This window comes from Brassica oleracea, chromosome C2 (assembly GCF_000695525.1).
Source record: "Brassica oleracea var. oleracea cultivar TO1000 chromosome C2, BOL, whole genome shotgun sequence".
NCBI classification, from domain to species: domain Eukaryota; kingdom Viridiplantae; phylum Streptophyta; class Magnoliopsida; order Brassicales; family Brassicaceae; genus Brassica; species Brassica oleracea.
Genome location: NC_027749.1, coordinates 8659420 through 8678118, shown reverse-complemented (window position 1 = coordinate 8678118; position 18699 = coordinate 8659420). Strand labels below are relative to the sequence as shown.

The 18699-nt window shown below is 30.2% G+C and overlaps 1 protein-coding gene and 1 pseudogene across 1 annotated transcript; both read right to left on the bottom strand.

The window, feature by feature from the left end:
• Nucleotides 1-2920, bottom strand: part of LOC106323361 — a 7327-nt pseudogene extending 4407 nt beyond the window's left edge.
• A 4068-nt stretch (nt 2921-6988) lies between these two features.
• Nucleotides 6989-9234, bottom strand: LOC106323360 (outer membrane lipoprotein Blc-like). The gene is made up of 3 exons (XM_013761501.1): nt 8998-9234; nt 7209-7606; nt 6989-7120 (listed from the first exon to the last, which is right to left on the bottom strand). Exons 1-3 carry the CDS (start codon nt 9200-9202, stop codon nt 6989-6991), a joined length of 735 nt encoding a protein of 244 aa, XP_013616955.1. The 5' UTR covers nt 9203-9234.
• Nucleotides 9235-18699: the final 9465 nt, after the last annotated feature.

The following is an 18699-nucleotide window of genomic DNA, read 5'->3' as shown; positions in this document are numbered from 1 at the left end:
TTCAGCCGCAGCAACAACTTCTTTACCATCCTCTCCTAGGATGGTCTTCTTGGTGTCTTTGCCGTCAACAACATACTCCCAAAGACCTCTGCCTCCAAGAGCGGTTTTGACAAGTCTAGACCACAGTAAGTAGTTGGTTCCCTTGAGGGTAACCGGAATAGACACAGATTTAAAGACATTCGTGTATGAGTTTTCCATTTTTTTTTCTGGGAATGAAGAACAACTCAAGAACAGGATGAACTTTACCAAAAATAGAAATGAAAAATCAGAGATTTGTGGAAGTAAAGAGAATAGAGTGGAGAAGAATGAATCTCGGGAGCTTACTTGCTCTGATACCATGAAAGAATGTGAGGATAAAGAGATGTAGATGAAGAACATTGAAGAACAGAGAGAGAGAGAGAGAGAGAGAAAGTAGATCTGAGAGAAACTCTATTCACTTGAAATTCAAATTGTGGATCTGGGTAGTGAGGATAAAGAGATGTAGATGAAGAACATTGAAGAACAGAATTATATTCTTCTCTCTTCTTCTTCTCTTCAATAAACTCGAGCTTATGAAACCTTTATAAAGCCTTATAAAACCTTATAAAAGCTTTATAAAACCTTATAAGTCTGGCAGATTAATTCTCAAGTCTGGCCGCTTAATTCTCAAGTCTGGCAGCTTAATTCTCAAGTCTGGCAGCTTAATTCTCAAGTCTTGGAGCTTAATTCTCAAGTCTAGCTGCTTAATTCTGCTTCATGTCAACAACCTTTTCTCTTATTCCACTGAGAAACCAACGCCAACTATCTGAGGACACTTTTTTGGTCACCGCAAAGGCCAGAGGCAAAAAATGGTTGGCTGCATCTAACCCTGAGGCAATCATCAATTTCAACTTCAACTTGTACTTTCCTTTCACTTTCCTTTCAACTCTTTGGTACCAACTACGATCAAAGGTCTGCAGTGCTTAAACCCTTGGATGGACTGTGAACACCCCACAGAAAGATGCAAACTTAGGATTGGGAAATACATCATATCTCCAGTCCACGAGCAGTCCATTTTAGATGAACAAAAGGCAGACATTAACTTGGGCAAATCTTCTGATCCCAATCTCCAAAGACAGTTTTGATCGCTTCCTCTTTCACCTCTCGGACGTCTTTATCTTCAAGCAGATAGCCACTTTTATCTTTCCACCACTTCTTCAACTCTGCAAATGATTTCGTGGGATGCACCCTGACCACACGTTCAAACTCATCTGCATCAAACTCCGATTCAAAATCTTCTGGATTTTTGAGATAACAAGTATGAGGACCAGTATACTTGACTATCTCTAGAAGTCCGTGCTTTTCCATTCTAGTGGCAACAAGTGACTCACTTGCATTTCCATCTAACGCACTCATACATACCGAAGGACCCTAAGATCGGCTCACTCGAATCAATCAGATTTTGATATGAACTCCGGATGGAGAACTAGTTGGATTGAAGGGTCTCACGAAGGATGCGGATTGGCCTTCGATATTCCCGACTTCAGATGGTGCTTGATATGACTCACAAGTCCACCAAATGAAGATCTCGATCCATTGCTTGATATGACTCACAAGACCAACGAAAAAGAGAAGTGTTTACTTGGATATGACTCACCAAGAAACTAAGAACAAGTTCTTAAACGAAGAACAATGTGTTTAACTCAAAAGCTTTAGACAAATTCGATTTCTCCTTATTAAAATGAAAGAGTTTCATATTATAGAATTTTGTAGATCTAGGAATTAAACAGAAAAGTAGATCTAGATCTAGTCATTAAACAAAATAAAGACAGATTATTAAATGTGACTGATCGGCTTCTGTCCAGGTTCGTTGTATCCTGAAGCATGGACCGCGGTAAGGAGAATGGCGGATGTGGGACTGTCCGTATAAGCCACCATGTCCGGATCATGAGCCAAACTGGACCAAGTGCGTCCTATGTCTTCGGAAAGGTGAAGGATCCTTGCCTTAGTGAGATTTGGCTGATCAAAGTGCATGAACTGATCAAAAGGGTCGATCAGTCCATCAGTACGGTCGCCGGTACGTGCAGTATGGGCCAATCGAACCAAAAGAGAGAAATCTCGATCATTTTGTGACATGATCCAACTCAAGTCTGGCATGATCCAACTCAAGTCTGGCACGGTGAAAAACATGAACCTTGGTTGAAATGTTCAGAACGTCATGAACTCCATGCTGAGCTAGTTCCATGTAATGATCCGTGGACTGCGGCACATCACATACACTCATCCTCCCCAGTCTCTTGCACTACGCACTCTTTCTGCCTGTTAATCGAATACCAGTCCACTGCCTTCTTCAGCTCATCAACATCTTTAAAGCACAATCCTACACGCAAGTCATGATCGTCAAGCCACAAACTAGAAATACAAGGTTTTAAAACACCAGAACCAGAGTATTTTTCCAAATCCTTATGCGAATTGATGGTATCTCCTGTCACCAGCGCCACAGCATCTGCTTTGTCTTCAGTCATCATGTTACTGTTATCCCTTTCTAACTTAACAAATATATCAGTCCTCTGTCGTTTCGAGGAACAGGCAGCAGGATCAACAACTCCATCAGGTTTGACTTCCAAATACAATTCGACATTTTAATAGAAGGATGTTTGCTAGGAACCCCAAGCATTGTCTCCAAACTATGGTTGTTCATCACGGGCAGAAGAAGATACTGAAACGTGGACTTTCCAACAACTGAAGGTTACCTACCAAATATTTTAACTTTGGATCTCTGCTTATCAACAACATCTACTCCAGTAAGCATATACATTTCATCCAACAATCTGTTTAATGCAATCTTTGGGTGCACGATAATCTTTTTAGGAGTGGATCCTCCTTCATAGTATACGCCTTCAGGGCCATACTTGATGCAACCGTTCCAGTAACAGTACACCGGAACCTCTATTTCAGCCATGACTACATCAAACCTGCAACCAACTAAAAAAAGTAAGAAAACATAAAATCAAAGGGATAAAACCCTAATAAAAGGTAAAATTTCCCATGTATGAGGAAACCTACAAGAAACATCAACAATTTCTACAACCCAAGTCTCTGATTTTCCAAGTTAAAAGAAATAGATACGATTCCTATCGTATATGATATATAATTAAATTTAAATGATATTAACATAGATATATAGTATACTTTTAATATGAATATTTATTAAATGAAGTTTCTACTTATATGATTTTATGATTATTTGCATATTTGTTTAACAAAAGTTTACACTAATGATTTTTTTTTAATGTGGGATGTTTAGTAGTTTCAATAATTTATAATCATTTAAAAAAATAATAAATATTTCAAAATTAAAATATTAACTTTTCAATATATTTTTAATGCAAATATCAAAATATAAGTATGTATTTTCATATGATTCATATATATTAACATAAAACCTATTAAAATAAAATTATTTATTCATATGGTCTTATAATCATTATATTTTAATATAGAAAAAAAATTCAAACTTTGATCACAAAAGTTTATGTGAGACTTTTAACAATTTTAATAATTCATACTCGTTTTGAAAAATTCAAAATACAACATATACAAAAATATCTATATTTTTTTATTTGATTAATGTAATTGTGTTATTTATTTTAATAATAAAGAAATAAAAAAAAATGATAAAAAAATGTAAAGATTGTTATCAAATCTTTATTATTTATAATCATTAATTGCCATATATATTTTAATCACATTAGGTAATTACATAGGTTTCATTTAAAGAAAGAATAGATAACTTTATATTATGTAAATATGTGACAACATTATATTAAACTATAGTTTATATTAGGTGCTCTAGAATTCTTAGAAATAGGATTTAGAAAGCATTTAAAAGTGCCACATAGAATGATGTGTATTTTTAATTAATACAAAATTAAGATTTTAATTTTTTTAAAAGATCCTCAATTAATATATAGGGGATATCATGGTTCTTCAACAATTGTTTAGCATTGTTTTCAACCTTTATTGATTGGTTATTACATAGACAAGATAAAGAACCCGTTTGATCACACGAAATCTCATATACGTATACTACTAAAAATGTATATCTATTTAATAGTTTTAGATTATAATTAAAATAGAAATATGTCAATACCAATAATATATTTGAAACAACCTTAATATTAGTTTAGGTAATTAAGTTATTCTGAAATTTGGAATACAACTTAATATATTTGAAATTAATTACACATTTAAATTTAATCCATAATTAATTTATAACGAGAAGAAAGACATTCACAAAGCCATGTAAGAATACATGTGTGTTTCAAAAACATGATTGCATAATAATTTTAAGAGACTTGATCCAGTAACATATTCTTCTTCGTAAATTACACAAAAGCAGAACGATGATTACTAGAGTAAACATAAGGGGTAGTAATATTATTACACAAGCAATGGAAGTAAAAGGAGGTGAACGAAGTTCTTGTGTTTCTGTAACTATTTGCTGAACATAGATTTGAACCACCAAACACCCTTGGTGTCGGGACAAAAATCTGATATAGACCAAATGCCTTAAAAAAAATCTACAACATCCAAAATTAATCTATATGGACCAAGGGCTGTATAAATGACGGTTTTGCCATTAATGATAACTCAACATTAGCCAGTTTTAATCTTGGCCATTGAATTTATAATTATTTTTCTTTCTCTCTCATTCTCTTTCTTTAATTTCAAGCACCTGAACAATTAACAGCCACACAATCTTCCTTATTTTATTCTCTCATTCGACTGAATATAACTAATATAACTCGTACAACTAAACTTGTTAAAAATTGTATAACTGGTATAACTCGTATATAAATGTTATAATTTATGTATAATATGTAGCTACTAGACACGACTAATAAATCATGTTTCACATATAAAATAGACAAGCAAATATCCTAATTGGTATATGATGAGAAAATTTCATCTATTTTATTTAGAATTTTCAGATTGTTGTTAAATTACTATATTATACTCCTAATTTTACATTATATATTTCATACTTTTAAGGTTTATTAACTACATTAGCCATATTATTATGATAAACAAACATCAAACATATTTTTACAAACCTATGATGTAAAATATTGGTACAGCCCCTAAAACTAGATATATACACAATTGATATAATATTTATTATATATTTGATGAGTATTACTGGTACAACTAGTATAACTTTGATATTTTAGAAATTGACAAAACCAATTTGATATACCAATTGGTATGTACTCAGAAAGTTTCTCTTAATTTATTTTAAGTTTTGGAAAAATAAAATATAAGTTATTACACAATTCCAGAAGTTTACATGATATACCTTATACTTTTAAGGTTTGTTAACTTGTTTGTCCGCATAATTTTTGGAAAACATACATGAAATGTATTTTTACAAAATTGATGATTTCATTGTAACCGGGCAAAGGCATGAAAACATAAATAAGTGGTACAAATGAGGTAAATATATTTATTATGTGGAACAACTAATATTTTGGTTTTTACTGCCAAAGTACAACTATGCACAAAGTGGTACAACTCAAAAACTAGTACAACTATGCACAGCCGATACAACTAGAAAACTGGTATAACTACTTGTTATTTAATTTAGTATTGTTTTAAATATGCATCACGTTTTGAATGTGTATCTTATTTTAAATATTTTGATTGAAACACTAATGTCGAGTAGTTGTACTATTCTTATATATTACAGTGTAGTTGAACTTGTTGCATTAGTTATACCAAAATACATCTGAATTTTTGGGTTGACTTGATGATTTATGGGGCTTACTAGTGGGCTGAAATGAAGAAGCCATTGATGGTTCCGGGAAAAGATCGCATTGAGGGTCCGGTGGAGATGTGGTTTCTCTCTTGCAGTTCCGAGCCTGTTTGTTTGGATTTGACGAAGACCCACCATGGACACCACCGTCGAGCTTCCTTTTTTTCGCCACGATTACACTCTTCTTTGTCGCATCTCTCTTTTTCTTCACTGCATCTTTTTTATTTTTCGATGCGGCATCTCTCTTCTTCACAATAGAGACCATCTTTTTCTCCATTGATGATGGTCACTCTTACTCATCGCCGACGCTTCCTTATTTTTATTTTTCCAGTGACTCGTGTTTTTTGGAACCATGGTTGAATACTTTTTTGTATCCACATCTACTTTTTGAGAACAAAAAGATGATGATGTTTTTTTCGAAAATAGTACAATTAGTGTAACTTGTACAACTTGTAAATAAATCATTATCCAATTCAAATATTATTAAAAATATACAATTCATGTATTTGATACATGCAGGCGGGAAAAGATTAGACCAACATGTCTTATTGGTTCTAAATTATCCTTTTTCTATCATTTTTATATGCTGATAACAAAAAAATAAAAATCACCAAATTATTGTAAAGTTCTATTAATTATACACGTTTTTCTTGTATCAGCTATATTGGCTATACTCAATATATTTTTACTAGTTATATTTGTTTTAGTTGTACTAGTTGTACCAATTTGATTTGTACTAGTTGTATGAGTTGGAGTTGTACTAGCCGTATCAGTTGGAGTTATACTAGTTGTATTAGTTATACTTCGCGTTCTTCTTTATTTTAAATCTCGTTCATAAAAGATGAAATTTGATTCTAAATAAGATATAATTGATTAAATATGAGTATGGGTTGTTCGATTTGGGTTAAGAAAGAGAAAATTGGAGGATGGTTAAAGAAATTTTTTTACTTTTTCTTAAGGTGAAAGAACATTAATGGAGAAGAAAAGAGGAGGAAGAAGAAGACTAAGGTTAGAGTTGGATCGGGTTTGGATATGGATCCGGGTCAGAATCTGGATCAGAATCTGGGTAGAATTGCAATGGCATAGGTTAATAAATATGTTTAAGTTATTAGGTCTCATGGTCTTTTCTCCCTAGTTTTTATTTATTTTTAATTCATTATTAAAATAAAAAAACAATAGGTCTATATCAGATTTTTTGACCCCTTGTGGTCTATTTTAGCATTTGATCCTTGGTGTCGTCAGGAGCATAGGATGGACATGCGCCACTGTGCCAAACACCTTGGCTTCCTCACTGATTCTAGCTTCCTGTTCTGCGGTCTTTTCCACATGCGCCGTCCTGCTCAGTATCTACACCACATATCCCACATACTCAATATCAATCCTTAGCTTTTTCTATCATATTCATCATAAAGAGACAAAACACAACAAGACATACCCAAAGATAACTCCTTGAAGCCTGGCCGATGACGGCGTGCTGGTACTCAGGATCAATATACAACACCCAGTAATCTCCAGTGACAGGAATGATAGGGAGGAAAGGAGGGACGTAGAACTTAACTTTGAACTTAGCCTCGTCTCTCTTAGGATCAGTCTTGTATGCCGAGCCTTGGATGAAAGCTCTCTTGCCACCGTTCCACGTCTCGTTCAAGACATCAACCGTGCCGTCAGGGTTGAGGGTGTAGGGGGCGCGAGTGTCAACACCGTTCTTGGGCTGAAAAATGGAAGGGAAAGAAGCAATCTCGTACCAACGGCCCATGTATCTCTCCAAGTCGAGATCCTTCACCACTTCCATCTCTTTCTTCTGCGTCGTCATCTTTTCTTCTACCTTCTTCTCTACGTTTCAGATATTTTATTGAGTAGGATAAGAAAGAGGGATTCTGTTTATTTTTTATAAAAGAAAACAGAAAAAGACCACAAAGTGGATTTCTGTGGGAGGAAGACTGACACGTGGGAAGCGTGTCGGGCAAATGGTTCTAGTAGCATCTATGAGATGTAATCTGAAACAAGGAGGAGGACACAATTGTCTGTTTCTCTTTTCTTTGTTCTGTTCTTGGTAGAAGAATACAATACAATGGGCCGAACTTTCACACTTTGATTTGACTTTCTTTTGCTATTTGTAGGCCCCACCCAAAATGTAGATATTAGTATCTGGACTTGGATATTTTACCCGGAATCTGAACCCAAAATATCTAAACCAAAATCTGTAAAACTAGTAAAATATCCGATCGGATTCTATAGTGAACAAGTTTAGATACACAAACTTGATTAGGTATATCCAAATTTGAATCATTACTCAAATCTGTCTATCATATATATACTTTAACTTAAATCTTTCATATTTCTTTCACTATCGTCTAATTCGTGCAGTCGGTCAAGGTTTTCAATATTCACGGTTCCAAAACTAGATCAAAAGATACCATTCAAATTAATCAAACTAAACACCAAAATTTACGCTCTAACAGTTAATTCATCTTCAAATATTTATTTTTTGTCTTTGTGTTTGGATTTGGGTTAAGCAATTCATAATTTGTGATACATGAATATTTTTGGGGTTGTTTCATAATCTAATATTATAAGTTATGAATTTTCGGTTTGATCATTTTTAAGATGTAATTTTGTGAAAAATATAAAAACCCGAACCTGATCTTAATTACCCAAACCCAAACGACAAATATCAAATCCATAAGGAATATCCAAACAGGTCCTATGTTCCTATCTATCTATCTATACTATTATTTATGAAGTGATTTGGCTTACTTGTCATCTTCTCCATAATTTTAGGATAAATCATTAATCTAATTAAATTATATTATAAAGTTATTTTAACATATATCTATGTATCATAATATTTAAGATAATTAATATTTATGAAGTGATTTGATTTACTTGTCATCTTCTCCATAATTTTAAGATAAATCATTAATCTAATTAAATTATATTATAAAGTTATTTTAACATATACTGTATCTATGTATCATAATATTTAAGATCTATACTATTATTTATGAAGTTATTTGGCTTATTTGTCATATTCTCCATAATTTTAGGATAAATCCTTAATCTAATTAAATTATATTATAAAGTTATTTTAACATATATCTATGTATCATAATATTTAAGATAATCTATACTATTATTTATGAAGTGATTTGACTTACTTGTCATTTTCTCCATAATTTTAGGATAAATCATTAATTTAATAGTATTAGTAATTGAAAACTTACTTTGAGTGTCTCCACCATGGATGTCACCGTAAAATGTGGCTCGTGCGTCATACCAATCATTGTTGAATGCATTGGCTACGGGTGCCTCGGCTACATCACCAGCGGGTGCTTCGGCTCCATTACTGTAGGTCATGGGTACGAACCATATCGCTATTACCATAATCAGAACTTTTACATACATCATTTTTTTGAAGTTGAGTTTCATGCTTCTATCTCTTTCTTAACTATAATTTTAACTTAAACTTGATTGATAACTAATATTAATGGGAACTTGTGTGCTATATATATATAGTCCACTCCACACTTTTCATGATGATGTCACTATAGGAGATAGATATGAATATACTGTAAATATATACTTTCCTTATTGTAGAGATACGCTCTGATACCGTATAGAGTAGATAGGAAAATATATATTTACAGTATATTCATATCTATCTCTACAATAAGGAAATAATATATACAGAGGATGCCTTTGAGCTTATCTCTACAATAAGGAAAGAATATATTTACATTATATTCATATATATCTCATATAGTTACCATCATGTAACGCTTACTGAACGATGAAGATTTACTACAAACACTAGGTAGTAGTATACATGCAATACCTTGCGCGGAGTAAAATGTAAAAATAAATAATTTAATTTTATTTACATTTTACAACATTATTTCAATTATACATGCAATGACGTTTTGTATCTTACGTTTTATATGATTTGATTGTGAATTTTGTTAGGTATATACAGTGACCGTAAAACGAAGTTACACAAGCATTAAACTAGTATATACACTATACTTTTAATATACATATTATCCTAATTAAATTATATTATAAAGTTATTTTAACATATATCTATGTATCATAATATTTAAGATAACTAATTAATAAAAAATATTGACAAATTCTACCGATCTATATATATATATATACTATTATTTAAATTATAATTTAAGTATAAATACATATTTAATATGATATTTGGGGTTATTAATTAAATAAATAAATTAACAATAGATATCAAGTTTACTGATAATATCATAATTAAGTTTAACTTATATTTAGTTTATGATTTTAATGGTTAATATTATAGTCATGTTTTATTATCATAATATTTGAGGTTATTAATTAATAAATATATACTAACAAAATATATTAGCAAATTTGACTGATAATATTATAATAATACTTATCTTATATTTAGTTTATGATTTTAATGGCTAATATTATAGCCACATTTTGTATTTCTTATTGGAAATATTGATCTAAATTCAGATTATTATAATATTAATATTATAATTAGGTTTATATTATATTTAATTTATGATTTTAATTGTTAATATTATAGTCAGATTTTCTGATTCTTATTAAAAATATTGATCTAAATACAGATTATTTCAATATTGAATTTAATATTAAATTTAAAGCATCATTGAAATATATGTCGTAGACTATAAATTGAATACTTATGCTAAATAATTTATATATTTTGAATATAAATAATCATATTCCTATAAATTAATTTATATTTAAACATGACAAACATCAAATTAGTTTTTAATCCAAAATATCAGAAATATTCAAAGTAATACATTAAACCAAAATAGTAAAGAATATATATTAAAATTAATTTAAAATATTAAAGATATGGAAGCATGAAAAACTAGGATAAAATATTAAATAACATAAAAATAAAAGTCAATTGGGCCAAAATACAAAAAAATGTACAAATTAGATATATGCCATGAACAAAATTAATTGGGCCTAATAATGAATGTACAAATTAAATATGCATATATACCCTTTTGCAAATGTCAGAGATAAATATCGTTATAGCCCTCTAGGATCTCTAGGGTGTATTTCGTATATTTTATATCAATAAGAATACGTAAATCTTAAAATATCTTCACCTACGGATTGCATAATCTTTTAGAGCGTACATCAATAATTGATTTGATTGGTGCATAATTGTCTTTATAATTTGCAGAACAGTTCTCAACAGTCTGTAATGGTATTTACCTAATTACGTCTAAATCTTAATGTAGAGAGTGCAATTTCACTAAAAATAAATCGACAAATAACAAAACATCATATATGTATAATCTAGGAAAATACAAAGGTAATGTTTTCCAATTTATTGTTTTTGTTTTTTTTTCTCACGATTTTAAAATGTAAAATTTTTGATACAATATGATGTTTATTCACTTTTGTTATTTGTTGATAATTTATGAATTACAACTGTTTATAAAGATTTTAGTATCACTGGAATTCTTTTCAGTCCAAAAGTATAATAAGTGTTTTATTAAAAATTCAAGTTTTCTAATTTGATTATTAGTATAAAAAAGATTTTAATCTAAAATAAACATCCCAAAAATAAAAATATATTAAAAAGTATATATTTAATACATTGATGACCAATATGGATATTGAAGTTATATAATTTATAATTTAAAGTATATATAATTTAATAAATGGAATTTTTTCAAAAAATAAATAATAAAACTAAAATTTGTTAGGTATATATATATTAGTCCGCATAAGGTGCAGGTCTATCATCTAGTACCAAAATATTCAAATATCCGAAATACCCGATCCAAATCCCAACGCCCGCTCCTTGTTGGTTTTATTTTCATAATAATGCAATCAATTAAATTGTCAAATCTTTAAATGAAATTTAGGATTATTCTTGGAGAAAAATCAGGGCATTAATCATCTAGATTGTCAATAATTACACTAAAATTTCTTATCCCCTATATATTAAAAGAGAAGCATTACAAAATATTTTGTAGTCACATGTCATCACCAAAATCATTCTTAGAATTCTTAGAATCCTTAGAAAAATATGTTGGTCCATATAAATATATAATAAGCTTTTTATTAAACTAACCATAAATTAATCATTAATGTTCTTCATTGTTTCCTTAAATAAAAATCACGGAATTACCTAATGTGGCTAAAGTATATATATGACAATTAATGATTTTGAATAATAAAGATTTGATAAAAATTAGTCTATTCTCTATCATTTTTTTTTAAATTTTAACTTATTAAAATAAATTAAACAACCACATTAACTATATAATAAAAAATTAGATTTTTTCGTATATTTTATATTTTGAATTTTTAAAAACGAATATAAATGACTTAAGTTGCTAAAAATCTCACATAGAAATTTTTGTGATCCATGGTTTAAAATTTATGTTATAACAAGATACAAATGATTACGAAATTACATAAGTATGAAGTCTCATTTAATAAATAATATATATATATATATTAATAGTTTTTAAAAATAAATTATATACCATATAAAATACATAAGTATTTTAATTTCAAATTTGCTTTGAATTTTTTTTATAAACATTTTGAACAGTTATTGACAACTTAATATTTAGATTTTAAATTTTGTATCGAATGTTTTTAATATTATAAATTACTAAAACTATTAAACATCCCACAATTTTTTATTGTTATCATTGATTTAATTTTTTTTTATAAATAAATGCAAATGATCAAAAATAATATGAGTATAAAATATTTTTTAACAGATGTCAATATTAAAAATGTACTATATATCTATGTTAATATCATTTAAACTTAATTTTATGCCATATAAAATAGAAAAAATATTTGGCTGGATTAATAAAATTTATTTAAGTATTTGTATCAATTTAATTATATACGTTATAGTTAATAAATTTTTAGTTATTCAATATATATTTATTATTTCATAATATGTAAAAAATATAGAATACTTGAAAATAATTTATATATAATATTCATCCCGCGCAAGGCGCGGATCTTAACCTAGTAGATAAGTATATACTTTATCCTTTTTAATAAACAATTGATTTTGTGTTGAAACATATATTAAAGGCAAGAAATATGATTTTACCTTTAATATCAGATTTCTCGCTCTAGTATCTTTTTCTTTAGCTTTAGGATCAGGTTCCTCTCTAGTCTGCACCTTGGAATCAACATCATCTTTCTCAGATGATCCTTCACAAGATTCACCTTGCAAGACCTTTCCGAGTCCCTGTAGCTCAAGTTGCATCAACATCTTGAACTTCCACATCCCAAAATCTCCTTTCCCATCGAACTTCTCCATCTCAAACTTCGTAACAGCCTCCATCACGATCCGAGCTCGTCCAACACACAGATCCACAAACACCTAGGATCGTAACGCCTTAGATCACGACCACTCGCGATCACCTCCTGCACAATAACCTTGCGCTCTGATACCACTTGTTAGTGTTATGATCTTGATCTTCGTTATGAGATTGATTTATATTGATCGATGTTGTTCTTGTTTGTTTCGCAGATTAGCCAAAAACGTAAAACTCAATCAACACACAAGATTTGTTAACCCGGACTTCATTTCCTACTGTCCGGGGAGAGATCTGTGCTCTCAACTGATCACTATAGCTTTTGGAATCAATACAGAGTCTCGGTATCTTTCAACACACTTATACAAGGATCTCACCGACATAAGTTGTACAGACTACCTCTGAAATAACTCCCGGTAATCAGATTCTTCTGCGGTTCCGATCACGGCTGGAACTTCACCGTCTCCGTCGCGATCTTCGCCAAGATAAGACTCTCTCTCTATGATTCTCTCTGCTCTCAGCTCGTCTCTGTTGTAACAGAATGTAACAAACTCTCTTGAGAAGACGATGATATATCTCGTGATCCTTATCTCATTAATCAAAACTGCACCATTTTGTAGGTTTGCTTCCAAAGCCCACTTCAGCTCGTGATGGGCTTTTACACTTCAGGCCCAAAGAACCAGCTCAGAGATAGTGAAAGACGACAAACACTCACACTAAATAAAAAAAAATCTCAATAAAAGAAGATATGGATATGAAATACATGAACACTACAAGAAAACAAGCTGTTTTATAAGGAGGATTTTGTAGTGGTAAAAAGCCATTTCTGATGAAAACAAGCTGTTTTAAGTAAATACCTGATCCAACGGCTATATAATATTGAAGTGATAACCCGCGCCATGCATGAAATGAGATTATTAATTTCGTTATTTATAAGATAAGAAAACATTAGGTCTGTTTAATGTGGACTTCGATTTGGTTCTAAGATGGATTTTTTATAAGTTTAATGTGGACATCGATTTGGTTCTTTAAATATAAAAAGTCTTATTACTAAAAAGCTCGATTTTACTAAGATGCATAATTATAAAACTGATAATAAATAGTTCTTTAGCAAAATTCTGAAAAGCAAAACAACATTATTAGGTAAAATGAAATATGGTATTAAGCAAACGAAAAGGTCTTCAAGCTTGATCAACTCTCCAAGTCTGAATTCATTATGCTGTGAGAGGAATCATGTGACAGCATACAAACACAAGAATATAGAAATTAGCGTAAATTCTAATTAGTTTTGAGCTAGCCAATAAATATATATGCATTTATTAACCTACTATACTTACTTCGATTTGAAGTTTTGTATTTCTGCCATGTTAGGATCAAATAAGACTTGAGAACAACCTTATAAGTCAGTTACAAATGTGAAACCACCTAATTAAGAAGGATAGTTATGATTCTAAAGAAATAAGTAAGAAATTTTAATCTACAATATTAGATTGCTAGCCTCGTCCCCATTGGATTCTCCATGACCTCAAAACACACGGATCTGCTCTAGGTCCTTGAGAAGTCTTGCTTGCAAAAGCACAAGCTAAAGATTCAATCTTTTTCATGTAAAACCGGCTTGATTTAGAAAACCCAAGGGTTCCTCTGCAAGGTTCGTCTGACTGGGCTCCGTAAAATCCAAAAATCCATCCCTAAAATGTAAGGACGATAGACTTTGTGGCAACACGTAAACTAAAACTTCTCGAACATCAAAATACTCCTCATGGAGATGGGTTTCTACGTACAAAAGAAACACATAATGGTGAGAGTCTGTTTTTGCTCTGTCATATCTGCTACTTGAGATGTTATAAGTAATTTAAGTGATGAGAATTGATGTTGTTTCAGATAAAAGCAATCCGAGAAGAGAGTACTCGAAAAGGGCAAGGCGGGTTATCATTTACGGCTGAGGTATTCGAGATAATCACATCAGTGAACAAAGAAAATCACAGGGCGATTCATCTCTATATAAACAGGTTATATGTTCTTCTTGTTACAATTAATAGGTATGTATATCTTTCTTCAGTCCTGACCTAAAGCAACTTATTTGGGTTGGGGCAGTTGTGCGAGAGATTACTAAACGAACTGGATGATCATCCCAAAAAGAAAATGCAGAAGCAAATCTTTTGATAGATGATTCATGTGAATATGTTTTTAATTAAAAACATATTTGTATATAACAGATTGGTACAGCCAAAAAGAGTTATGCATTAGATTTGATGAGTTCACGTAAACAACAATAACTAAGCTTAGATTTTGATAGGAGAGGGGATGATAATGATAAGAAGTTGAGAACATGTCTCGTGTTTTTAAAAAACTTGTTACCAAAATAGAAAACAAAATTTTGAGGAGCTCTATTACAACGACACGTCAGCGTAAATTTTTTTAAATGAATGTGAGAGCACCACGTGGTAAAGGTAGTGTGAATGCATTAAATCCAATGCTTCTCTTTTAATATATAAGAGATTTAAAGTCTTGTTTGCATTTGTATTTTATGCACACGCAGACATAATTTTCTAATATTATAGTTTTGTATTTCTGCCATGTTAGGATCAAATAAGACTTGAGAACAACCTTCTAAGTCAGTTACAAATGTGAAACCACCTAATTAAAAAGGATAATTACGATTGTAAAGAAATAAGTAAGAAATTTTAATCTACAATATTAGATTGCTAGCCTCGTCCCCATTGGATCCATGACCTCAAAACACACGGATCTACTCTAGGTCCTTGAGAAGTCTTGCTTGCAAAAGCACAAGCTAAAGATTCAATCTTTTTCATGTAAAACCGGCTTGATTTAGAAAACCCAAGGGTTCCTCCGCAAGGTTCGTCTGAGTGGGCTCCGTAATATTAATAATCTCATTTCGTGACTTATTGAATTGTAGCCGTTTAGACATTTCTAATTTGATTACTAGTATAAAAAGATTTTAATCTAAAATAAACATCCCAAAAATAAAAATATATTAAAAAGTATATATTTAATACATTGATGACCAATATGGATATTGGAGTTATATAATTTATAATTTAAAGTATATCTAATTTAATAAATGGAATTTTTTCAAAAAATAAATAATAGAACTAAAATTTGTTATGTATATATATATATTAGTCCGCACAAGGTGCGGGTCTATCATCTAGTACCAAAATATTCAAATATCCGAAATACCCGATTCAAATCTCAACGCCCGCTCCTTGTTGGTTTTATTTTCATAATAATGCAATTAATTAAATTGTCAAATCTTTAAATGAAATTTAGCATTATTCTTGGAGAAAAATCAGGGCATTAATCATCTTGATTGTCAATAATTACACTAAAATTTCTTATAGATAAGTATATACTTTATCCTTTTTAATAAACAATTGATTTTGTGTTGAAACATATATTAAAGGCAATAAATATGATTTGGTTATTTTAAATTAATTTAATGTTAATTTGTTTCTTGTATTTATATTTTGACATAGTAAATTATTCTTTACTTTAAAATAAAATGCAATAACTAAAATCTAAAACAGTCTTAACCAACTTAGAAAAAAAATTATTTACAAAAAAAAAACTTAGAAAAAAATTTGAAAACAGAAAAAGTAAAAAAAAATTAATAGGTTTATAAATAATAGAGACAATTGGGTCAATATACCCAAATCACAGAGAAATTAAGAAATTACCCTAAAATAAGAAAAATTCAGTTCACTGTAGATATTTTTGTCTTTCTTTCCCGTTTTACCCCTGCCCGAAAGTTTCATATGTTTCTCTTTTTTTACCGAACTCACATTTCTATCATCTCTCTCCCTCCCAATATTCTCAACCTATGTTAAGATTAAAACTTCTTTTAAATCAGTTGATCTTCTTTTTAAATCTCTAAATTATCACTACTTTGGTTTCTCCACACTGCATCTTCATCATTGTCACATCAATAATATTGATGTTGGATGTACGAGCAAGTGAATCATAGTCTCAAAAAAATGTCAAACCTTCCAAAGAGATTGTTGTTTCTAGGATTTTACGGCTTCAGTAAAATTCAGCTAGTAAGAAGCAGAGAAAAAATACAGTACACTAGGAGAGAAGAAATACAGTAAATGATTATTATGTTAACAAGGTGTGTTTAACGATAACCTGTAACATTATATATTTTTAAAATTATTAGTTGATAACTTTTTTAATAGAAGAATATATGAACAAAAACAATGACATCAAATTGAATACGTTATTAACCATACATACCAATGTTAGATATAATTTTTTGATTATATATGCTACAATAATTGTTAACTGCTAGGATTATATTAGTTTGAATAGATAATGATTAAGTTAACACGATAACATATTTTGTAACTTCTAACAATATATATATTAGTTAGCAATAGCTAGTTTAACAATTTTACCAACCAATGTAAAAAGCGATAACATATTTTGTAACAGTTAACCAAACATGTATCAGCTAATCATAATATATTATATAAAATTTTCATACAAAATTTCAACGTAAACTGTTATATGACTTGTTGACCTACTAACTTATTTCATAGCATCTAACAAACTATTTATCAGCCAACACAAGCTATTTAAAAAAAAACATTTACAAACCATTTTAAAAGGCTATAAACATGTTTTGTTACAGCAAAGTAAACATTTATCAACTCATGATAATATATTTTGTGAAAAATTGACATCCACCAGTTTAGTAACAATAAACCAAACATGCATATGCTCACAATATTTGATTTGTAGCATGTAATCAAACAATTATTCGTTAACTTAATAAATATCGACTACAAGCACTCATAACTTAAGTGTCAGATTCATGTTTCATCAATGTCGGGAAACCCAATATTTTTTTATTATACAAACCATCAATCCAACCATGTGCTTTTGCCAGCGAATGAATCGAAGAGAACATGTATATGAAACATAATTGCTTAGAACACTCTCATATCACGGTCAAATTGAGTAAAAGAATATAGATGATGGATAGAAGAACTCATGTGAGGATAATACTCATTAGATTCATACTCTGTTAATTGAAGTATACGTACCTGTGACTGATTCACCTCATTGAAAATAGAAAAGACAAGAAGAAAAACGTTTGTAGATTAATTGGAAAAAATTGAGTTTGGTGATTATAAGAAAATACAAGAAAGAGAGAGAAGTAAGAAAATTGTCCTGACAGAAGATAATAAGAAGAAACAAGAGAGAAGAATTCAGATAGTTTGGACATGGGTAATTATGTATTATAAAACTATCAACAGTGTCGAAATTAGTCATATGGTATTTTGCAAATATTGTTCTTTTTGGTGTATATGCAGCCTAATTTCTCTAAATAATAAGTGTCACTAAAGCGAAATTAATTAGGTCCAAATTTTGTAAATGAGCTACGATACCAATAATCTATAGTGGGTAAATTTTATTCCAACAGTTTCTCAAATTTTAAATAAGGGTGTTCGTATAATACGGTTTAATGGCTTTCAAGATCAATCGCTATTTTCGTCTATAGAAGCAAGTTTCAATGTGTTAAAAAAAACAAGTTTTAAATATTTTACTTGTTACGTTTCTAGGAATAAAACT